The sequence below is a fragment of the Staurois parvus genome, unplaced genomic scaffold (genome assembly GCF_062004578.1).
Source record: "Staurois parvus isolate SC_StPar_1 unplaced genomic scaffold, SC_StPar_1.0 ptg001538l, whole genome shotgun sequence".
NCBI classification, from domain to species: Eukaryota; Metazoa; Chordata; class Amphibia; order Anura; family Ranidae; genus Staurois; species Staurois parvus.
Window position 1 is genome coordinate 59,975 of NW_028319334.1, and position 24,065 is coordinate 84,039.

At 41.5% G+C, this 24,065-nt stretch overlaps 1 protein-coding gene across 7 annotated transcripts in view; it reads left to right on the forward strand.

The window, feature by feature from the left end:
- The window catches only part of LOC149435331 (nuclear factor 7, brain-like), a 192,926-nt gene that overhangs the window by 40,223 nt on the left and 128,638 nt on the right, over positions 1–24,065 (forward strand). The window contains exon 8 of one of the 7 annotated variants that reach the window (XM_089662773.1): positions 20,020–20,609. The exons of 5 other annotated variants lie outside the window; for them this stretch is intronic. In XM_089662773.1, coding sequence (XP_089518899.1) covers positions 20,020–20,594 — 575 coding nt within the window. In that variant the 3' untranslated portion in view covers positions 20,595–20,609. Of the gene's footprint in view, positions 1–7,262; positions 10,638–20,019; positions 20,610–24,065 lie in introns of those variants that run through there. One more of the 7 variants, XM_089662770.1, reaches the window with a different exon arrangement.

Genomic DNA, 24,065 nt, shown 5'->3' on the forward strand with positions numbered 1-24,065 from the left:
ACTGACCTAATATCCAAGTACCATCCAACACGCACACTCCGCTCCTCACAAGACCTCCTTCTCTCTAGTTCCCTGGTCTCCTCCTCCCATGCCCGCCTCCAGGACTTCTACAGGGTGTCACCCATCCTCTGGAACTCCCTGCCCCAACCCATCAGATTATCACCTACTCTTCTCTCCTTTAGGCGCACCCTGAAAACCCATCTCTTCAGGGAAGCCTACCCCACCCCCTGCTAACTTGTCGACCTCCTCCACTCTTCCTACCACTCCATCCCCCACAGCTATCTCCTCCTGTACCACCATCCCCTCCCTCCTAGATTGTAAGCTCCAAAGAGCAGGGCCCTCAATCCCCTCATGTTTTGCATTGTATTGGTATTGTTCTGTCACATGTTCTGTCCCCCTTTGCCTATGGAGATTTTCAGGTACCGTAATTTGGCGCTGTTCCACTTAAAGCATAACAAGTTTGGTATCTATTTATTCAGCATAGCATCATGTTTTATATTCTACCAAACGGGTGTTATATTGTTTTTTCATGCATTAAAATCCATTAAAGTGTATTTTTTTCCAAAAAATGTGCATTTGGAAAACTGTTGCGCCAATATCGTGCATATAAAAATCTGCAATGCCCATCATTTTATTCTCTAGGGCCTCTGCTAAAATATATCCATGTTAAAATGTTTGGGGATTCTAAATGGTTTTTTTACATGTAGGAGAGGAATGCCAGATTTGGCCCGGACTAGAAGTGGGTAAAATATTGGGAAAGCAAGAACTTTATTTGGCACATTAGTGTAGCTCGATCTCCAAAAATGTTTTCACACCATTGCAGGTTGTGAGCCTCTCTTGCAAATTTAAAGGAGAAATGTGGGCTAAACATATTGTCTAAATACAAGAGCCTTTGTATCTTTATTGGTGTCCTTTTTGTTCACATCTGTGTAGTCATTCATCATGAAACCGTTCCTGTCTGCGTCTGTCTATAGGTTCCCTCTAATGCTGAACCAGTCTTGGCTATTCCGTCTCCTTATGCAGGGTGACTGGCCTTGTTCTGCAGGCAGCTTGTAATGGGGGCCTGCTGGTTCCCCTAACCCACCGCTTTGTGCAGGTGATGTACAGCAAAGTTTCACGCTATCTTTACAAAGTAATGCCCAGGTTCGTTAAAGCATTTGGTGCACTCCATGGGTTTAAACCCTTGGCTATTGAGGAAAGTTTATCTGCATGTAATACCCGTACGAAGAAAAATATGGGGGGAGGTCTGCTTGAACCCTTTCTAAAATATGCTGGTTACTTGCGTTGTCAACCTTGGATAAGTAAGCAGAATTCCTGTATATTGGTCTAGGCATGCGATGGGAAGTACAGAGGACGGTGGATCAGTTTGGCAATGGAAACTATCCTTTTCAGAAGCAGAGGAGGTTAGGGGTTTCTTTTTTAAAGGATAAGCTGAGGCTGCACCTAGGAGGGAGGATCATTTATGTAACAGATTATTTTTATTCAAGGAGCGACAGGTTGATTTTAATCTACTGAATTTGTTTTAACTCCACTCCATGTAGATATACAATACACCAAGTAATGCAGCTATGTGTATGTTAAAAACTACGTAAATGTAGTCTATCTGGTAAAAGTAGTACTTACCTGACTTCTGGGACAGTGTCTTTAGTCTCCTCTCTGTCACCATTGCCAATTGGAATCCTGTGGGGGGTTTTTTGTTTTTTTTAACTCTCATTGGTGGCATTTTCATTCTTCCTCCTTTGTTGGCGCACCTCATCTTACCCATAATCCATATAATATTATACTCTGTCCATTGAGTGATCTTGTATGTGAAATGGCAGGCAAATTAAATCTCCCTAGAAGGCATTGGTGATGTAACCTTCCCAGGGGGCTCCTATAAGGAAATTCTTTTTTTGATTTTGAGGATGGTTAGGGACTGACATGCAGAGATTTAGCACTTATGAATTTTAGGTTTAGGGATCAAAGGTACTCTTTAAATGCAGTAGAATTGAACTTGCTGTGAGCCCCCTGTAATCCTCTGTACCCCCAGCATTAGAACTCGGAGAGAAGGGCAGTCTTATTGCGCTACATGTGTCAACATGAGTAGAGAGGCGATCTCCTCCATTATCAAAGGCTGGAGAAGGGGAGGTGACCAAGCTGTACTGCTTAACTGCAGCAGGGAAAGTTGGTAGTAAAAGATGTTGTAGTGAGCGCTACTTAAAGAGGTGTATAAATATATATACACAACAAAGCTAATGAGCAGCTGATACACCGAAAAGGTAACCAAACAAAAACCTCCAAAAATACATATATATCAAATAGAATGGTGCAGCGCTAAATAATAAAACACAGTTTATACACACAATATATTAGTGCGAATTCATACACATGCGTGATATCACATGGTGATCCGTAAATATAAAAGTTCAATATAATAGTGCAGATCATGGGGAGATCCTAATTCCAGGTGAGTGGACATCCTGATCTAAGGTGTGATAATAGGTGTGAACCACACAAATAGGTGAAAAACGCACTCACCAGATGTGCGTTTAACATACGCAATATGTAATCCTGCGTCACCAGGCCATAGAATGATCATCAGATCCCAGATCAGATTACCCCCAGATCACCATCCCGGTTCCACAGAAGTAAGGTCATCAGAAACTGCTACAAGGTATCGCCACCAGGGTCCTGAATCCTCCAGATGGGCACTGCGAATGATAGCACTCACACAGAGTGCCCAATAAGAGACCACATAGCGTGATACTTCTTAAGATACCTTTATTCAGGGTTGGTTGGTGTGGGGTACATAAGATTTTGAAAAGAAAGTTTACTGACCATATGTTTCCAAAGCGTCCACCAGCGGTGGTTAGGTGTCCTGCTGCTGCTGCCCCTCTGACGCGTTTCATGCGATGCACGTATTCATAGGGTTCAGGGCTAGCCTGACCTAGGGAAAGTTAGGTCACCAGCCTGGCTCTGCGGTCTGGCAGTTGTGTAAAATTTCAGCATTTTCTTGGCAGAATTGCAAATCCATGGATGGGTAAAACCAAGGCTTTTTGTCCTCAGGTCAGTCCATAAAGGTTGTAAAACGGCCTAATTTCACTAACCAGTTGGTGTCATAAAACCCAGACTAATAAATCACATGATATGACCGTGTTCATACTCACAAAGCTACTAAAGCATTCCTTGTGTAGAGTGAAATATACCTGGTTGATCCTGCCTTCAGCTGTCCCTCCCATTCTTTGTCCCCACTGCAGCCTGACGTTTTGTAGATGTGTAGATCAGCTAGTGTCCTCCATGGAACATGCATTATCGCAGTTCCCTTCTATGCTCTTCCTTTTTTTTTTTCCACATGACTATAGATTTGCATATTGGGGCGTATAAACGGTGGTAAATGACTAAAATGGGAATACAATACTCATGCGCTCCCACAAACGAATAAGCTGCTGCAAACACCTGAATGTGTTTTCACATCAATAAAATTCCCCAGCACTATTCTTGGGGAGTGCTAAATGACTATCTGCTCCCTCTCTGCCTCCCTCCATGTCGTCCTATTGCTAAATATTATGGGAGCTCGATATAGTATGCTGATTGATTTACATTTACTAGGTAACACTCAAATGCTTCATTTTAATATAAATCCATATTGAATATATCAATTGTAATTGCTTATACCTGTAAAGTAAAACACACATGATATACAGCTCCCTATAAATCTTTATTGAATAAGTTATGTCACGCTTACCCCTAATGCGGGTGGTCGGAATCCTATACGTAGCTTCTGCGCTCCTCACCTATATCAGCCCTCTTTCCCATAAGGCAAGCAGGCCTACTGGTACTCTGTTACCCCAAGACTTGTACACAATGCTAAAGTGCCTGGATACAATGCTGGGGCAGGCGCAAAATAAGCACAAACAGATACTTGTGGTTGACAGACCGGCAGAGTGGTTCAGTGACAGTCCAGGTGCAAGGCAGGCAAGGAGCTTGAGCATGTATTACACACGCTATCACAAGCATGAGACTGCAGGCTTGGCTGGCTTCAATCAGCATTGGTCTCCACCTACAGACTGGCCACATCGATCAACTTGTAGGTGGTCAGACAGGGAGAATGTATCACACCCAAAACCAGAATGCTGGAATGTGATGGAGCAGGAGCTCTACACACTTCTGATAAGTTTTTTTATATTTAAATCATGTAAGTGGCACAGCACCAATCAGGGCTGGCCAGACAGACTCACACTGCAGAGAACTAACATTAGCAGAGTAATAGAAGCCCCTCCCAAGGATCTTTCCCTGTAAATGTCAAAGAACAGGGAAAGATCATGTGACCACACAACAGCACTGCAGGAATAAGGGACTTAAAGGATTAAAAAGATTTTTTAAAAATAAAATGGCATGATCAGATTTATGTGAATGAATTATGGCAATTAACATTTCTGTTTAGTATCAGTTTAACAAAATGTTCACCTTACCCATTATAAACAAATCTATTACAATCTGTAAGACATTAAAAGAAAATTGGACTTTATTATAACCGTTTTACAACTAATTTATGAGAATTTTTGACATTTTGAACCTAGAATGTGAATTGTTCTTATGCAATTCTTCATCAGGTTGTCAGTCTAATATTGTAAGTTTGATATATGTAGTTGTAGTGGACCCGACCTCTCAGACTGAGCTTGGGTACTTCCATTAGACTACCGCTTCCCTGTGTCCGAACACCGACAACAGACACAGCAGACCATACAAGACTAGTTTATTTGAACACAGATACAAGATATATAAACTCAAGGGGACAATCCCCCCTCCCTGCATAATGACACAGGGTGGGGCAATCTACATTTAGTAACAAGAGACACACCAGCAGACAGTCCCATCAGGAGGGAGAGCTGCTGGAGACACCCCCCCCCCCCCCCCCACCACCACGCCAATACACATAAACACATACATCCCAATAATAGTTTGCTCCCTAGCCAGACACAATAGAACAAAGGGGTACAACCACATAACATGAAACAATCAACAACCCCCCACCCCAATATTAGGACAGATCACCCTGTACCCCTAACAGGCGTGATTTACACATAAGAGGGATATGGGGCGCTGAGACGGGTCTCCCCACCTCTACAAAGTGAGCTGTGTTCCATGGGCCCCCCCTCCCAAAGTGACTCCCGTCACAGTAGTCTTGACTTTTTTTTCATTAGCATTTGAGATTTGTATATTATGATACCCTTTTAAGCATCTAGTTTTTGCTACTTCATGTTGATGCAGATCCTCGTCTTATATGGTTTAGATGTTGCTCTGTTTCCTGGCCCTGAGTAAGGAGAAGCTTGGAGTCCCCAAAACATGTTGGCTACTCACTTTTCAATTGTGTGTAATAAAACATCTACTCTATGTATTCAGTTGCTGTGGTACTTTTGTGTTTGGTGTACCCAATGGTCTGCTATTCTATAACTCCTCTAGGTAACTAAATGCAAAGCTTGATGTAGTGTTAAGTGGTCAATAAAAACAACCTATGTATTTAAATTGTCATTAAACCACATCATAAAAAGTTAGAAAAATATGCTGTATCACATGCTGTTCATACTCCGTCACTATGGGATTCATTTTCTGTATGCTGCCAAAACCTTGTTGATCCTGCTGTCCTCTATCCTCCCCCTTCTGTCCATGTCCCCAATGCAGCTGGGCTTTTTGCAGAGCAGTGCAAATGCTTAATTTTCAGTGAGTTTCTATGCCGAGCCTTTCCTCCCTATCACATCTGAGAAGCCTTTGTGACTATAGAGGCACACATGGGCTTATGACAGCCCACTCCATCCCTCCTCTATGCCCACTACTAAACACAATGGGGATATGTTTGATGGTGGCTTCACCTCCCTGTTCTAAGACACAAGCTTGAAGGGTGTGACACAGCCTGTGACTGGCAGAAATCCACCCACACCAAAATATAATTTTAAGGTTTAAATTAAAATATTTATAAATATATTTGTATGAGGATTTAAAATCGTATATTGATAATTTAGTTTTACTCTGTATCCTAAAGGCTGTTTTAGGTTTTGAACATGTGACCAGCAGCAGAGGACTAGAAGCTCCTCCTGCCACTGTTTCTCTGCAGAAATGGAGGGACAGTGCTGGGTCATGTGACAGCTGTGTATCGATTAGGAAAAAAAACAATTTTTTTTATTAAAATAATTCCAGTGCCATTTATACAGAAAGAGACGGGACAATGTAAATGAAGCTGTATGTGTTTAGTATCACTTTAAATATCCATAAAGGTCTAACATGATTTTTTCACAGACCTTTTACAACGAGTTATTCCACTTATCTGCAATAAGCACCGCCATCTCCTCAGTACTTGAGCCTCAACCTTGAATGTGTGGTCACCCAATATTTGTCTGAAGCTGGGACTACATGTCCCATGATGCATTGCCTGAGATGTTTTCAACAGCATAGCAATCACATTATGTTCCTCCTCCTCTCTAATGCCACAAAAGACCAGCGGAAGAGTCTTTTTTTGATACTTTTGGTGTCAGTCAGTCAGTGCTGGGGAAACCTGTTTAGTACCAAGCATGTAGGCAACGAGTTGGGCAGATCTCAAGTGCCTTGTATTTCCTTTGCAATTGCACAGCACTTAGCAGCCTAAGATGCCAACTAGTAACTAAGCTGAACTAGTAAGGAGCCAAAGCAGAAGCATAGTTGTAAAGAAGAACTGTAAGTTCATATAGGTGAATGGAAGAAAGAAACCACGATTGAGACTGGTGGTTCATGATTTCCTCTACTCACAAGTTGTCCTCCATCTTCTGAGTTAAACCAGATCACATGAGAATATTTAGTGGTGCAAAAAATTACTGTGGTGGGGCAACACTTGGGAGGAGGGGAGTGTTGTATCCAGAGCTGCTTTATTTAAAGACCAGCTGAGGGACCATTGATTTCCCCTTGTTGGGCTTTAAATCAGGAGCTATAAACAGGGCAGAGTTTAATCTTGCTTTTTCCTCAGTTTGGTCTCAGAAAAAGTTGGTCATACAAACCGATTTTGATGAATTTTGCCTTATGCTGTGGGTAGGATGAGGATGCTATGGTAATAAGCCCTTCACCCCGGCTATACAGCACCTTGAGCAGTGCAGGAACTTCACCTAAGCAAATGCATTTTACTAGTAAATGTGCACTGTCATTCTACAAGTACCCACATCAAGCATGGACCCCTGCTATAAAGAAACATCAAAACTAAAATGACCCAACACATTTTTAGGAAGTTCACATTAAACTTGTTTCATTGTTCATTGCAGAACCTAAGGAGATTTGGATTCTCGGGAACTTTTGGGTAAGCCTAGCTGCTAACAATGCAGGCAAACATCCATATGGCAAAAGCCTGGGACTCGACGGGAGAGAATTTACTGTTCGTTGGATGGGAAAGAACAATCTACTTTGGGAAAACCTCATTCCAAATCTAAAGTGGTCAGCTTCTAAACTGGGACCACCAAGCATTGTATTCATCCATCTTGGAAGCGGTGATCTGGCAAAAGAAACTTATCCAGAGTTCAAAATTCGTGTGAAAAGCGATTTATCTGTCCTTTCTAAGTCTTACCCAAATACGGCCTTTATCTGGTCCCCCATACTGCCCAGAAAGGAGTGGATTAAAACGCAGATGGACTACCGCAGAAAAGAGTTTAACTCAGAACTTTCCAGTTGTGCAAAAGAGTGTGGCTTCCAGGTAGCTTCTCTCACTGTAGTTGAGGAAATGGCTGCAGAAAATTGCCGAAGAAAAGCTTACAATCCTGCATACAGATGGAGTTACATTAATGACGTGTTCATTAGGAACATCAGAGAAGCTTTAGAAAGAGAAATCAGAAAGATAAAAGCTATTTAATGGACTCCCCAGACAATTGGGGCAATAGAGGGTTAGTGGAATTTGCCTTGTGAAATGTTTTTTTTTCTGGGGAAAGTGTTTTTTTCTTTTAGGTTCCCTTGGTGCCTAGTTTTACAATGATGATAGTCCCATGTACTTGATTCAGGAGTTTTAATGTGTTTTGTTGACACTTTTCTGTTCTAATAAGTAACTGAGAGGAAATCTCTCCAAATCTCTCCAAATCCCCACTTAGTTACTGAAATGGATATCCTCATTGGAAGATTTCCTGTTTGGGTGCCAGCACTACAAATGTTGGATTTTCAGTCAACTCTGGCGACACAATAGGGTGATTCTCACCAACTGGGTAGAATCTAAGCTTTTGCCCCTTTTTTTTTTTTCTTTTTGTGAGATTGTGCGAATCCTTCGTTTACCTAGCATACATTTTTTCTGCTTAAAGCCTAACTCCAAGTTTACCTATGAAGTAGTTTGTACAAAGCTGGTCCAAACTATTTTCCTAAACAATACATGCATCACTTGTCAGCGCTATACAAACTGTATGTGGCATTGGCTACATAAAGTATACAGTGATGATCTCCCATCAAGTTTCTGGAAACAAGAGTCTGGTTGAGCTCTGCTCGGCCATTAAGAGCGCTTTGTATTTTTAACAATGAATACAAGACTTTCTCCAAGTGGCTAAGATGGAGATGTTGGCAGACGATGTCATGACTTTCACCTCCGCTAATCACAGGAAGCCTTGTGTTCACTGTTTAAAATACGATGCTTTCTGTGAATGGCTGAGCAACGCTCAGCCCGACTTGATTTTGTTTTGGGGACAGGAAGTTGGCTGAGGTGGAGGTCATGACCTCAAATGCCTATGTCTCCAACTTGGCCATTCAGAGGAAACCTTATTGAAAATACAAGGTTTCCCGGCTTAAATTTGGTTCCTGTAACAGGGCAGGAAGCCCTTATCCTGGTGCCAGTTGTGTACTCCATGTAACTGATGTTACCTACAGTTTATACACTGCTGACCGGTGGCGCATACATCAGTGAACTAAATATTTCTTTTGGAGCATCTTGGTCCAAACAGACTACTTGAACATAAATGAAACCTGGAGTTGGGGGAACGGTTACTGTGTAACAAAGCACACAGGAGGGCGCAAACGCCTAGTACATTACCAAAGGTTTATTGAAATAAAAAAACAGTCAAATCCATACTTACAAAAATTGGAAACAAGTTTTACACCATATAATGGTCCAGTGGGTGTGTCACATACTCTGATCTATTGCATCACTATGTCGGCAAGCTGCCGCTTTTCGGGGGGGGACATACCCCCTTCCTCAGGGCTAAGGCCAAGTTGGAGATGTGGGAATTTGACGCCATAACTTCCACAGCCAGCTTCCTGTCCCCAGAACCAAATCAAGTCAGACTTATGCCAGCCTTACATGGGTCGAAATTCAACTGATTTGTCGCCCGAGAATCAGACCCAAGAATAATCGACTGATTTTTGCTCTTAGTGGGTCAGTGGCACCGGCCGATTTTCATGGTTCCTCCCCTTTTCGGTGATCGGGCATCTTGGAAAATTTGTGAAAGACCGATTTTCGACTCGATGGTCAAATCGTATGATTGTTTTTCCGAAAATATGCACTTGAGCTGTGACCTGGAAGGAACAGAAGTTTCGCCTTTTTATATGGGGTGAACTGTATGACTTGGTCGGCCGATTTTCGAAATCATTGATGGCACCATCGGTTTACTGAGCCAACAACATTTTCGGATGAAAAATTGTTTGGAATTCGTCTGCAAAAGTGCTCCTCAGTTCACAGAAAGCTTTGTATTTTATCAGTGAATAGAAGGCTATTTGCCACATCTCCGGCTTAGCCACTTTAAAGAAGCCTTGTATTAACCCCTTGGCGCCGGCGCCTCCTGGTCCTTTTAAGGGTTTCAGAAGCCGAGAGGCTGGGTGGGGTTTTAGGGTCATGTGACCGCCATGATTTGCTGTCACATGATCGGGAAAGGTCCCGATTGAAAGATGAGATCGGGACCTTTCCGCTCTCAGCACATATGGTTTTTTTTATTGCACGCCAATGTAGGGCCGCTCAGCGTCAAGGCCCAGACTCCAGGAGGCCGCACATTTGCGTGTGGCCGGGTCAAAGAGGTTCATTTATAATATGCAAAGCTCTCTGTGAACGGGTGTAAGCAACCTTAGCTCTGAGGAAGGGAGTTCATCCCCAGAAATCCATCAGAGTGCCAACATAATGGTGCATCAGGCCGTACCATGTGATTGACCTGGATAGCTTTTTGGTGTTTTGCTACGCCTTTTCATTTCCTGTTTTTTTTTAGTACGGATTTGGCTTGTTTTTAATCTCACTAAACCTTTGGTAACGCACTAGGCCTTTTGCATCCTCCTGTGTGCTTTGTTGGTCATCTACCAGATTCCCCTGAGGAGGGCTACACCAACGAAGCATTCCAGGAGTCTTTCACACTCCAGTTAATGGTCCACATAATATTGAGACTTTGTACTCTAAGCGCTGGAGGTGTTTTGTGTCTTGGATTAAATCGTATGTTTGTTTTTATTTTTAAACCCTTATTCTTTTGACTGTTGGACTTCTGTGTAAACAAATGCTCATAAGCTTTAGGTTCTGCTTACATTTCCAAAAGTTGAGGTTAAGTTTTCATTCTGGATGAGTATGTTTATATTACTGGATATCCTGTATTTTGCGTAAAATTGATAACTTTCTGTGAGTTTTCTGTGTATGCCTGTACAAAAAGAAATGCTCAAACATGTTAAAATAAAGGGTTTTTTTTTATCTATAACAAGGCGCTTGTTTCCACATTGCCTGGACATTGGTATGATTTTTTTTTTTTTTTTTTATTTAATGTGGATGAGCAGTACATATAAATATTTTGTATCTCCTGTATGCCGGCAGCAATTTGTGGCAGAATGGATCTGAATAGCAGACTACATGCATGTAATTGGCCATGCAGAATTGTTTTGCCTCTGCCCGTATCCTAGCAGAACTGTGAGGAAGAACAAAAAGAAGCGCACCAACCTTGCGCATTACCTCAGTAACCAAAAGAAGGAAGGCGGCTTGTCCTTCGAAACGCGTCAGCTGTACTGAGTGGCTTCCTCCATGATGGGATTCGCATTTGCATCTTGCCTTTAAAGTCCCTTTGAGGACTTACATGCCTGTTTTTATTCGCTATTTGTGAGTACCATTCTTTTATTTAATAAATTTTGGTTACTGAGGTAATGCGCAAGGTTGGTGCGGTTCTTTTTGTTCTTCCTCACAGTTCTGTTTGGGCTTCCCCAGCCTTGGTGTGGAGCTGCACGACCTTGTCTATTTCGGTGGTTCCTTCCTTTTTTGGAGTTTGATTCCATCTACTCACCACCGGTCTGGGTCCTGGAGCGCAGGAGATATCGCATTTGGTTCCGTATCCTAGCAGAGTCTGATTATTCATGTAGGCTCTGTCAGTGGGGTTTTTCGTCTTGATCCGGAACGTCTTCCCTCCTAACAAAGCTAGTGTGAACTGAGCCTTATAGGGAAGAGACACTTATATTAATCAGCTTTTATTTATGAAAAATCTTTATTCCAAAATAAACAAAACTGTTGTAATGGATAAGATGTTAGGTGGAGCTCAGTTTAAATTTGTTTCTGTATTTTTAGCACTCCCCTCCCCCCAGACTGACAAAGCTACTGTCCAAAGGGGTCTCTGTTTCTCATTCATTCAGAGTGGGGGCACTCCAATAAAGGAGGTATACTAAAGGCTAGATCACAAGGTGAAACCAGAGAGAGGGAAAAACCAAGAAATGCAGCCACCACATCTAATGATAAGCTCTTTTTGATTAAGCCAAATTACTCCGCACTCAGAAGAACCCCCACCCAAAATTTACCAAAAATGGTGAGCTGCTACTTATAACTACTTACAAAGGAACACTAAACCAAAAAGTAAATAGAACTCGCCCCTAAGCAGTGCTCTGAAAAATTGAGTACACCACCTAATGATTGTGGTGAAGAAATAGTCTGCCTTTGTGATACCTATGAAGCAAATGTCTTATGAAGACCCCCTGCCAGGTGACCTTAATGACTTCCTCCACCAGAGACCTTCCCACCCTTGGAAACAAAAGAAATGTTAATGAGCACCTAGCCAATGTCAACACATACTGCTGTCTCTGCTTCTACTCTCTGTATTTCTCTGAAACGGCCCTAAATAGTTAATAATTCACCACTTTTCAGTGCATTCTGGGCATTTGGGAGGTTCTCCTGTACTTATCTTTAAAAAATGCTTCTAAACGCAAACACTCGTAAACGTGGCTAAACAGACTTTTTTTAACCTACGTTTTCCAGTAGTCCGTTTCCATCGTTCAGAAGTGTCCCGTGTACATAGGGCCTAAAGCCAAACGCCAAGTGTTTACCTTTCAAGTAGTTTACACCAAGCTGGTCCAAACGATTTCTCTCCCCAATACATGCCTCCCTTATCAGCACTATACAAAACTGGCTAAATAAAGTATACAGCTCTGTCTTCTGATGTACCTCCCATCAAGTTTCTGGAGCAGGTGAGCGTTTCTTAGCCATTCACATAGCACCTTGTATCTTTATCAATGAATATAAGACTTTCATTAAGTCGCTAAGGTGGAGATGTCCGCCTATGATGTCATGACCTCCACCTCAGCCAATCACAGGCAGCCTTGTATTGATAAAATACAAAGCTTCCTGTGAATGGCTGAGCAGCGCTCGGACAGATTTGATTTTGTTCCGGGGACCGGAAGTTGGGAGAAGTTCATGGCATTTAAACCCCTATGCTAAATGAAGCCTGGAGTTAGGAGAAAGTTTGTGTTTACAGGGTTTATATTTTTGGGGGGCTTTTTCAGCTCTCGTGCTTGTAATTGCATTTGTTGGACTTCTGTGTAAGCAAATGCTCATTAGACCCTGGCCATAGTTAAAAAATAAATAAAGTCTTCAATTGTGCCAGCATTTTCATAAATTAAGATGGACTAATTTATTCATTTTAATAGCTATGCTGTATTTTTATAAAATTGATAACTTTCTGGGATTTTTCTGTGTATGTTAATGTCCTAGGTTTAGAAGCTTGTACATAAAGAAATGCTTAGGACGAGTTCCTCATTTTCATTGTCACAAACATGTTAAAATAAAAGTGTATTTTTATGTATAACAAGGAGCTTGCGTTCCTAGAGAAGGGTTTTGTCCACATGGCCAGGACATTGGTGTAATTAAAAAAAAATAATTATTTGAAATTTGGATGAGCAGTGCATATAAATATTTTTTACAGGCGTACCTCCGTTTACGAATTTAATTTGTTCTGTGGGGCTTTTCATATTGCGAAAAATTCATAAACCGAAACACGGTTTCCCATAGAAATGCATTGAAAACCAATTAATCCGTCCTGGAGGTCAGAAAAAAGTAAAAAGAAAAGTCTTATGTTCAAAACTCTTTGTAGAGCGCACTTTGAAAGTATAAATACTGTACAGGTACAATATTAAAAAAAATTTGTAGATGTATTGAAAACCAATTAATTCGTTCCCGAGGTCAGAAAGACTCTCTGTTCAAAACTCTTTATAAAGTGCACTTTAAAGGCATAAATACTGTAAAGAGACATGATAAAAAATTAATTCTTCAATGCATTAAAAATCAATTAATCCTTTAAGGAGGTCAGAAAAAAGTCAAACGTCTATCTGTTCAACACTCTTTATAAAGTGCTCTTTAAAAGCATAAATACTGTACAGGTACATGATTTAAAAAAATTCATAGATGCATTGAAAACCAACTAATCCGTTCCGGAGGTCAGAAAAAAGTCTCTGTTCAAAACTCTCTATAAAGTGCACTTTAAAGGCATAAATACTGTAGAGGGACATGATTAAAAAATATTTGTAAATGCATTCAAACCAATAGATCCGATCGTATTGCGAAAAAAAATTGTAAACCGAGGGATTGTCAATGGATTTTCATTTGTAAACCAAAAACTACGTTAACCGAGGCGTTCATACACTGAGGTATGCCTGTATTTCTTATAAGCTAGCAGCAATTCTCCGTAAAATGTATTTATAAAAGGTACTTACATAGTGTGTCAACTTGTGCAGCGCTTTATATATATATATATATATATATATATATATATATATATATATATATATATATATATATATATATAAACATATATCATATATATTACATTAGTCCCCGCCCCCGAGGGGCGTACAATCTAAGGTCCCTAACACACATTCATACATACACATACTAGGGACAATTTACGCAGGAGCCAATTAACCTACCAGTACGTTTTTGGAGTGTGGGAGGAAATCCACGCAGGCACAGGGAGAACATGCAAACTTCACGCAGGTGGTACCGTGGTTTGGATTCAAGCCAATGACCCTAGTGCTGCCAGGTGGAATTGATAACTGCTTAACCACTGTGCTGCCCACAATAGGTCTGAATAGCAGGGAGATCAGACTACATGTACATAATCAGTCACCCAGGAGTGCTTCCCCTCTGCCCGTCTCCCAGCAGAGGTATTGTTGCCTGCTGATTCATTTACCCTAGGTTCACATCTGTGCCGCTGCGGATCTGTCCAAAAATCCTGCTCCACCCGCACAGAAGAATGCGGACCCGCGGGCGGGTGCCATTAATTCTAATGGCACGCCGCCCGCACTGGAAATCACAACTGCACTTGGGAACCGAGGTTCCCATGTGGGCTGTGGTTTCCAAGGAAGCGCAGGGACTTCTTCCCTGCGTGTCCCGGGGCACGGGAGTCCATTCAAATGAATGGGCTCCCGTGCCCGCGCAAAACGTGGCCCGTAGGAATGCACTTATGTGAACCAGGGCTTAGGCTCTGTGGGGTTTTTGTTTTGCACCGGAACGGTTTCCTTCCCCATAAAGGTAAATGAGAATGTTTGAAGCATCTTTAGGAGATCATCTCCACCTGTCCATAAACTGTGACTGATCTCAACAGCATTTCAGACGGATCTCAAATGAAACCTGCATTTGTCTGAAAGGCATCTGCCTATCGTCTGAAGGTCTATTAGGCTGCATTCACACCTGAGTGTGGAGATTTACTGGAATTTTTATTTGAGCGTTATTAATGGGATTTGGCTTGTTGAGTGTTTTAGAGCTGCATACTAAAAGATGAAAACCACTCAGCTGTCAATGCAGCCTTATTCGGAAGGTTCTTCCAAGCATGCAAGGCGCTCTGGACTTGACATGGCTGTCATGTACGGTGGGTAAAAAAACCCCACACCCCTGTGGAAATTCCAGGTTTTCAAGGTGTAAAAATCAGACCAGGATAAATCCCTTCTGAGGTTTCCCACCTTTAATGTGAACTATAGTCTTTGCATTTCAATTTAAACAAACTGAAATCTTTAAAGGGGGGAAAATTTTTTTAAAAAAACGTACGTGTTCGCATTTTTATTTTCATAGAAATTATTGGAAACGCCCAATTTTCAAATAAAAAAAAAAAAATAGTATAATATAAATGTAAAATAAATACCCAAATAAAAATCATAAATAAACTCCCAACCCTAAAAAAAATAAATTATAAATGATTAGAAAATAAACACCCAAACGCGAAAAAAAAATTAAACATTTTATTCAATTTTATTTTATTTTTTTTTTTAAGGGTTAGGGGGTTAAGGTTAGGCGATTATTATTTATTATATATTCATTTATTTACTTTTTAAATTTTATTTTACATTTATTCATTTATTGGTATTAATGCCCTAACACAAAAAAAGATAATGAATCATAAAAAAAAACCTAGCTACAAATGATGCAACAGATGATATTTTTCTCTATTGGCTAATTAAAAAGAAGCCAAGGCTCAAAAACGCTGTATGAAAACCTGCAAAGTGGGAATCCAGCCTTTGGAAGAACAGTATATTCATATACATAAGTGAAAGACTAAGAAGCAAGGACTGAGACATGAAACCTCGTGTGTGTGCTGTTCTGTAATATATATTTGCTATAGGTTTGTTAACATTTGAAAGAAAATTAAAGTGTACTGTATGTGTGGGCATTCAGAGCTTATGTATGTGTGTGTATACAGTGTGTGTGTATTTAATATCTGCGTTTTATGCTTCTGCTTCATGAGATGTCCTCCATCTTCTTGGTTAACCCAGAACACTTGAGTATACCTAGTTGTGTAGAGCATTATTGTGGTGGGGCAGCACTTCTGAGGAGGGGATTATGGCATTCAGAGCTGCTTTTTGATTAAACACCAGCTGCGGGACCATTGAACCCCTAGACGCTGAGCGCACGTAAATATGCTGCCCCTCGGCGTCTGGGCCTTGAAGCCGAGCGGCCACATATTTGCGTACCATTTGAAAATACATATGTGCTGAGAGCGTGCTCCCAGCACATAAGACCGTGACTCATGGAAAGGTCCCTATCTGCCTGATGTTTTGGGTTTTAAGCAGGAGCTGTCAAAAATTCGATCGGGACCTTTTCCGATCATGTGACACCGAATCACAGCTGTCAAATGACCCTAACACCCTGGCTTCTGAAACCCTTAAAGGCCCGGGAGGCGCCGGTGCTAAGGGGTTAACTTTGCCTTATGTTGGGCTTTAAGTCTGAAGCTCACAGGGCAGAGTTTTGTGCCATTTTACCAGTTTGGTTCCATCAAAATTTGGTCACAAAAGCTGATTTCATGACGTTTGCTTAATGCTGTAGGTCACGGGTGTCAAACTGGCGGCCCTCCAGCTGCTGCCAAACTACAAGTCCCATGAGGCATTGCAAGATTGACAGTTACAAGCATGACTCCCAAAGGCAGAGGCATGATGGGACTTGTAGTTGTGCAACAGCTGGAGGGCCGCCAGTTTGACAACCCTGCTGTAGGTAGAAAGAGGCTACATTATGGTAGTAAGCCCTTCGACCACCTCCCCCATTCAGCACCTTGAGCAGTGCAGGAATGTCATTCGTAAATGTGCACTCACTCTGCAAGTAACCACATCAACCATGGACCTCCTGCAACAAAGCAACATCAAAGCTAAAATGACTTGTTTCATTACTAATTGCAGAACTAGAAGCTAAGGAGATTTGGATTCTCGGGAACTTTTGGATAAACAAAGCTGCTTACAAAGCAAGCAACTATATGACCCAAACGTAGGACTCGACCAGAAACTATTTACTGTTCGTTAGATGTGCAAATCCTTTATGCTTTGGGAACGCTTGATTCCAGAACTAAAGGAGTCTGCCTCTAAACTGGGGACACCAAGCATTGTGTTCATCCATCTAGGGAGCAGCGATCTGGGAAAAGGAACTTATCCAGAGTTCAAATCGCGATTCAGGGCAAGCACACACACACACGGCTAAAAACGCACTGCACCAAACTTCATGGTACTGTGGTATCGTGCGAGTTAGTGCCCGCAGGCACACTTCTTTGTGATCTGCGTTTGGGCTGCTGTTAAAGGAGAACTCCAGGCAAAAACTTTTTTACATGTGTTTTTTTTTTTTGCGAAGTTCCCACCTTTACCAAATACGTCCTCCATCTTCTTATTAACTCAGTAGTTGCCGACTTTCAAATAAAACCGTGGACACCTGCAGTGCGGGTAACGTGCACAGAACAGCCTTTTGTTCTGGTGTGATTTTGGTTCTGAGCTAGGTTGAGGCAAATGAATTAAAGATGGGTACATCTTCTAACATCCCAGCATCTGACTAGGGGATATTTTGTTCCGATGTATGAGGAAATCAGAACCTATTCCAATGCATGTTACAACTTGTTGGTGGCCACCTTTTGACAGCTTACAAACTATTGTTGGACCACATCTGCAAAGGATGAATATAAACATAAGGATGTATATGAACCAATATGAGAAGGAACGCCAATATTTCAGGAAGAAAATGGGAATGGTTTCATTTTCTGTCGTTAGACACACTGAAGCCAAATGCAATGCACATTTATTTGCAGATAGCTGACCATGGACGCCGCACTTTCCTTCTTAATTCTAAACGCAGCTAAACTGTTGCTGTATTGTCATGTTATATTGTAAAGCACTGAGCAAACTGTTGACGCTATATAAATCCTGTATAATAATAAATGGTCTGCCACTAAACATTGCTAATCGTTCTCTATGAATAACATTACTTTGCATTGTGTGAGTCCAGCTACTTTTAGAAAAGTCTTCTAAACGCAGCTAAACTCTGAAAATCAGTTAGTATGTGTGAATATAGCCTAAGGTTTCAGCTGAATTTTTCCTTGTGAAAAGTTTGTTGCCTGGGGGAATTTCTCCTGTGGTGCTGCGTTTTACTATGGTGATAGTCACATGCCCAAAGTCGATTGGACCAGGAACAGTTAGAATCACCAAGTCTGGGATTGAATTTCCGGCACCAGCGCATCAGTCTGATCGCGACAGTACCAATCACTGTTCAGCTGTTGCAATCAGGCGTCATATAATCATTTTCTGCATTTCTCTGGGATTCTACATAGGCTACAAATACAGTTTTACATGCAGATGTAGCCTACAGTGTGTCCAATCAGAAGGAAATATTTTCATCTCTCTGCAACTAATATTTTAACTTTTATGAGAGATGAAATATATTACTTTTGATCTGCTGATATAAGTTATAGCTTGACAGACACAGTGGAGCCACTCCTGGTCTCCTGTTTTCGAAGCCAAAACGTCTGGGGTTCCTCTTTTAAACTTCCAGAAGGTGACAAAGTCTGGCTACATAGGTGACAAGGTTTTATTGGCATCTAGGTGTCACCTCCAGCCTAGAGGATGCTCTGTCCTTTCAGATGCTAATTGGTGACCATATGTCTCTGACTGAATCCTGAACCCATCCTATTATTAACATGGAATGAAGCTAAATCTACAATGTCATATTTCTACAGATCACATCTCAGCTACTCAAATCTTACATTTATGTCACATCGTGTGCTTGATTCAGGGGGATTACCTTCTGTTTAACTGTTGATACTCTTCTGTTCTAATAAGTGAGAGGAAATCTCTCCCAAGGGAGGGGAATCCCAGCTTGGCAGTCACAGAAACAGGAAGTAGGAGCAGGTATCTGTCAAATTCGGGTACCCGCTCCCCAAAGGTGCCAATCCTTAAAGCATTAATGTGGAACTTCCACTTTTGGGTGGAACTCAAATGTAATTTTGTTTTGGGGACAGGAAGTTGGTGGAGGTTGTGACCTCAAACACCCTCATCTCCAACTTAGCCATTCAGAGGAAGCCTTGTATTCAATAATAATGCTAGTGTCCTGATTTGATTTAGCTCTGGAATGAGACGGGAAGTCCCTATCCCATTGCCAGCTGTGTATACTGTATGTATCTGATGTTACATACACGGCTAACCTGTTGCCTTATGCATCAGTAAAGGTTATAGTTCATTTGCTTTTTTTTTTTTTTTTACATGCATAACAAGGAGCATGTTTTATTGGAGAAGGGTGCTGTCTACATTGCCATGACATTGGTATCATTAAAATAAAAAAAAAAAAAAAAAATAGTAATAATTTGGATGAATAGTACATATATGAATATTTTGTCTGTCTTCTATGCAAGCAGCAATTTGTGTCAGAGTAGATCTGAATAGCAGGGAGATCAGACTACACGTACATAGTCAGTCAAGAGTGTCTTGCCTCTGCTGTACTGTATGTGTGTGTATAACGAGCATGTATGTGTACATGCAGTGTGTATGTAATATCTCTAATGGTGGTTTATGCTGCCATCTTTCAAGGTGTCTTCCATCTTTTGGGTTAAACCAGACCACTTGAGTATATCTAGTGATGTAGAGAATTATTGTGGTAAGGCAACACTTTGGAGGAGGGTAATGTTGCTTCCTGAGCTGCTTTTTGTTTATACGCCTGCTGGGGGACTGTTAACTTTGCCCCATGTTGGGCTTTAAATGGGGAACTCTCAGTGAGGTAATTCTGCAGTTTTATCTGTTTGGTCTCATCTTGATCACAATCGTTGATCTGAAGAATTTTACATAATGTTGAGTGTAGGACGAGGCTGCTTTATGGTAATGAGCCCTTCGGCATCCCCCCCCCCCCCCCCTTATTATACAGCACTTTGAGCAGTCCGGGAACATCACCTAAGCAACTGCATGTAACTAGTAAATGTGCACTATGTCTCTCTGCAAGCAGCTACATCAACCATGGACCCCTGCTACAAAGCAACATCAAAACTAAAATGACCCAACACACAGTATAGGAAGTACATCTTAAACTTGTTTCATTATTCATTGCAGAACCAAAAACTAAGGAGATTTGGATTCTCGGGAACTTTTGGGTAAACCAAGCTGCTCGCAAAACAATCCCAAACCTAGGACTCGACAAGAAACAATTTACCGTCCGTTGGATGGGCAAAACCACTCTGCTTTGGGAACACTTCATTCCCAAACTAAAGAAGGCTGTCTTTACACTCGGAAAACCAAGCATTGTATTCATCCATGTAGGGAGCAGTGACATGGGGGAAAAAAAATATCAAAAGTTAAAATATCAAGTGAAAAGGGATCTATCTCACCTCTCTAAGTCTTACCCAAACACGGCCTTTATCTGGTCCCCCATACTGCCCAGAAAGCAGTGGATTTACTCAGACCAGGAGGAACGCAGAAAAGAGTTTAACTCTGAAATTTCAATTTGTGCAAAAGAGTGCGGCTTCCGGGTGGCTTCTCTCTGTTCAGTCGAGGAAATGACTTCTGACAACTACCGTAAAACAACTGAGAGTGGTTCATACAGTTGGGATTATATTTACAGTGTCTTCAATACTTACATCAAAGAAGCCGTAGAAAAGGAAATCAAAAAAATGAAAGGAGCCATTTAATGAACGATCGGGACATTAAGGCTACGTTCACATGGACGATTGTATCTGACAGCAGATAAATGCCAGTAACTTGCGCTTGAAAAAGTTGAAATATTTCCAGCAGACAGTTGATTTGTTAATGAGTTTAGTTGCATTTAGTTGAATGAGGAGATAGAGCTGTTTAATTGAAATGGAGTGCAGAGTAAAGCTGGTGCTTACCGTTGTGTGTCTGGAGAAGATGATTGAGGGCTGCTTCACACACACGGCACCACTATTATAAATCCACTGCACCAAACTGCATGGTCCTGCCATACTATGCGATTTGGTGCCCGCAGACTCACTTCTTTTGTGATCTGCCGTAACAATTGGCACCCGCATGCAGATAGCAAGGGCAGTGTGGTAAACGTGTACGGATCATGCCTTTTCCACACCGCCTTCTGATGTGAAGTGGCCCTGAGGCAGAGAGAGAAACAAATCAAGAGAATATGGGTATCCTCCTAACACTCCAGCGTCCAACGAGGGGATATTTTGTTCTGATGGGTGTAGAAATTCAAACCTATCCCGATACATTTTACAACTTTACCAGAATCTCAGTATCCACCTTTGACCGCTTACTAGCTGTTGTTAGACCACATCTGCAAAGAATGAATATAAACACGAGGATGCATGAGAAGGAACTCCAACATTTTAGAAAGAAAATGGGAATTGTGTAATTTTCTGTTGCTAAACTCACTTCAGCTATCTGTAGCTAAGCAAGAATGCGTGTTTAGTTGCAGACAGCCAACCCCTGGACGCAGCACTTTCCTTTTCCTAAATGCAGCTAAATTGTCTGCAACTAAACGCTGCTAATTGTTATGTATTATTATTATACAGGATTTATAGCGCCAACAGTTTGCTCAGCGCTTTACAATATAATGGGAGACAATACAGCAACAATACAGTTCAATATAAGAGGGTTAGGAGGGCCCTGCTCGTATGAATAACATAACTTGGCGTCGAGTGCAACTGCTTCTAGGAAAGTCTTCTAAATGCAGCTAATTTCAAAGCTTTAGTTTGGTTGTGTGAATGTAGCCTAAGGCGTTTTTTTTTTTTTTCCTATGGTGATATTCATGTACTTGATTCAGGGGTTTCAACTTGCGTTTTTGCTGTTGATACCTTTTTTCTCGAAGCGAGAGGAAATCTCTCTTCACTCCCGGTTCACATATATGCAGCCGTGAAGGCAGCGTTTTGCTCGAGCACGAGAGCATGGGAACCTCGGTTCCCAGTACAGATGCGTTTTCCAGTGCGGGCGGCGTGCCATTAGAACTGATGGCACCCGCCCATGGGTCCGCATTCCTCTGTGCGGGTGGTGCGGCTGCACGATTTTCGTGCAGATCTGCAGCGGCACCACCAGCTTAGATGTGAATTTAGGGTAAGTGAGGAGAAAGGTGTCCTCATTGGAAGATTTTACGGTTATTCCTGTTCTGGTGCCAACATTAAAAATGAATGACAAAATAGAGTGAATCTCACCAGCTGAGAAGCATCCCGAGAGTTTGTTGTATATTTTGTGTTGATATCAAGGCTTTTGCCCTCATTTATTATGAGTGACTGTGATTTTGTGTGAATCCTTCATTTGCCTGATGTTCTGTTTGCTGCTTTAAGCGTTAGTAAACTGGCCAAAAATATTTGTAAAAAAATCTTCACCCTGCAAATTAAGAGCATAATGTACTAGTATGCATCGCATGGGATTTTTTTACTCAAAACTTTTGAGTAAAATGAATTCTATGTTTTTGTTTTAAAACAAAATCCCAATAAGTGTATATTGATTGGTTTACGTGAAGGTTACGTGCCTACAAACTATTGGATATATACTGAAATTTTTTATTTTTTTTTAATACTACTAATAGCTGCAATCAGCACTTTTTAACGAGACTGCAAGAGTGTGGTGGGCAATCTCACACTGACTTCATGACCTCACCAGTGACATCAATACGGTGATAATACGGTACACTCGCTGTACGAATGGCCTTGGCTGGGATGGGGTTAACATCTAGGGCGATCAAGGGGTTAAATGTTTGCTCAACTTGTTGTAATGTGTGTAAAGCACGCTGATTTTATTGAGATCTATCAGTTTCTTATCCCTGACAAATCACTACATATGTACACAGCTCTGTATTGAATGTCATTATAAATCATTGGTCGGAAGTTGTTGAGAGACCCACTGTATACAATCACAGCAGGTACTGGAGGGTGGGGGGTGAACGCATGCTCAAAACCTGGATGTAGGCAGCGACATACCTGTGTGTCACTTTGCAGTGGCCGCCCGTCCGCAGTCATAAAGTGGTTAATCACTGCAGGTGTGTTTTATATCAGGGGTCTTCGAAATTTCTATACAGAGGACCAGTTTACTGTCCTTCATACCTTAGGGGGGCCTGAGTGTATCCGATGGGAGTAGAAATTGGTATCAGTGGGAGTAAACCATACCCTATCTTTGGCATTGGAGGAGGTATGGTGCCTCATGGTTGGCATTAGTGGTAGGGATGGCTTCTCTTTGGTGTCAGTGAGAGGAAAAGTGCCACATACTTGATGCCAGTGGGACGAAAAGTGCCCGTGGGCCGCAGTTTGGAGACCACCGGTTTAGAGAAACAAAGGTGAACTAACCCTTTAATTGTTCATTGCAGAAGGAGATTTGGATCTTCGGGAACTTTTGGGTGACCCATGCTGAAGTAGCAAGTCAACGTCCCTATGGCAAGAACCTGGGACTTGAAGAAAAACATTTTACTGTTCGTTGGTTGGTTAAGTATTGCTCTCTGTGGCATTTCTTGATGCGGGATGTGAACCGGGCTGTCAATGCTCTGGGAGAACCAAGCATCGTATTCATCCACCTAGGGAGCACTGAGCTGGCACACGAAAAGATTGATAAGTTTGTATCTATTGTAAGAAAAAATTTAATTTGCCTTTCTCAGCTTTACACCAAAACGGCCTTTATCTGGTCAGTAACACTCCCCCAGAAGGACCAACTGAACTTGGAATGCCAGAGAAATGAGATTAACTCTAAAGTTTCTGTTTTTGCAGAACAAAGGGGAATCCAGGTGGCCTGGCTCACTGAAGTCTCTGAGATGTGTAAAAGTTATTTCCAAGAAAAAGATAATGGAGGTTACACTATGGATGATATTTGCGATGCCTTTAATAGGAACCTCAAAGGCTCTTTACAAATCGAAATCGATAAAATGAAAAACCTAATCCATTAATGCATTGCATATCTACTGTAACTCCCACTGCTCACCAGTACTGGCACGTCTTTGACTACAAGTTTGTTGCAACAGGAAGAAGGGTCAGCCTTACACCGGAAGATTGATGAATATAATGGATATTTATTGATCCATAGGAGACACAAAACACCAGGACATGAATACAGGACTTGTTAACGCGTTTCACACAATCTCTTGCTTCAAATTAACAAAGAAAACAACAAAATTGCTGTGTTATAGAGGTGTTAGTTAATAAAGAACA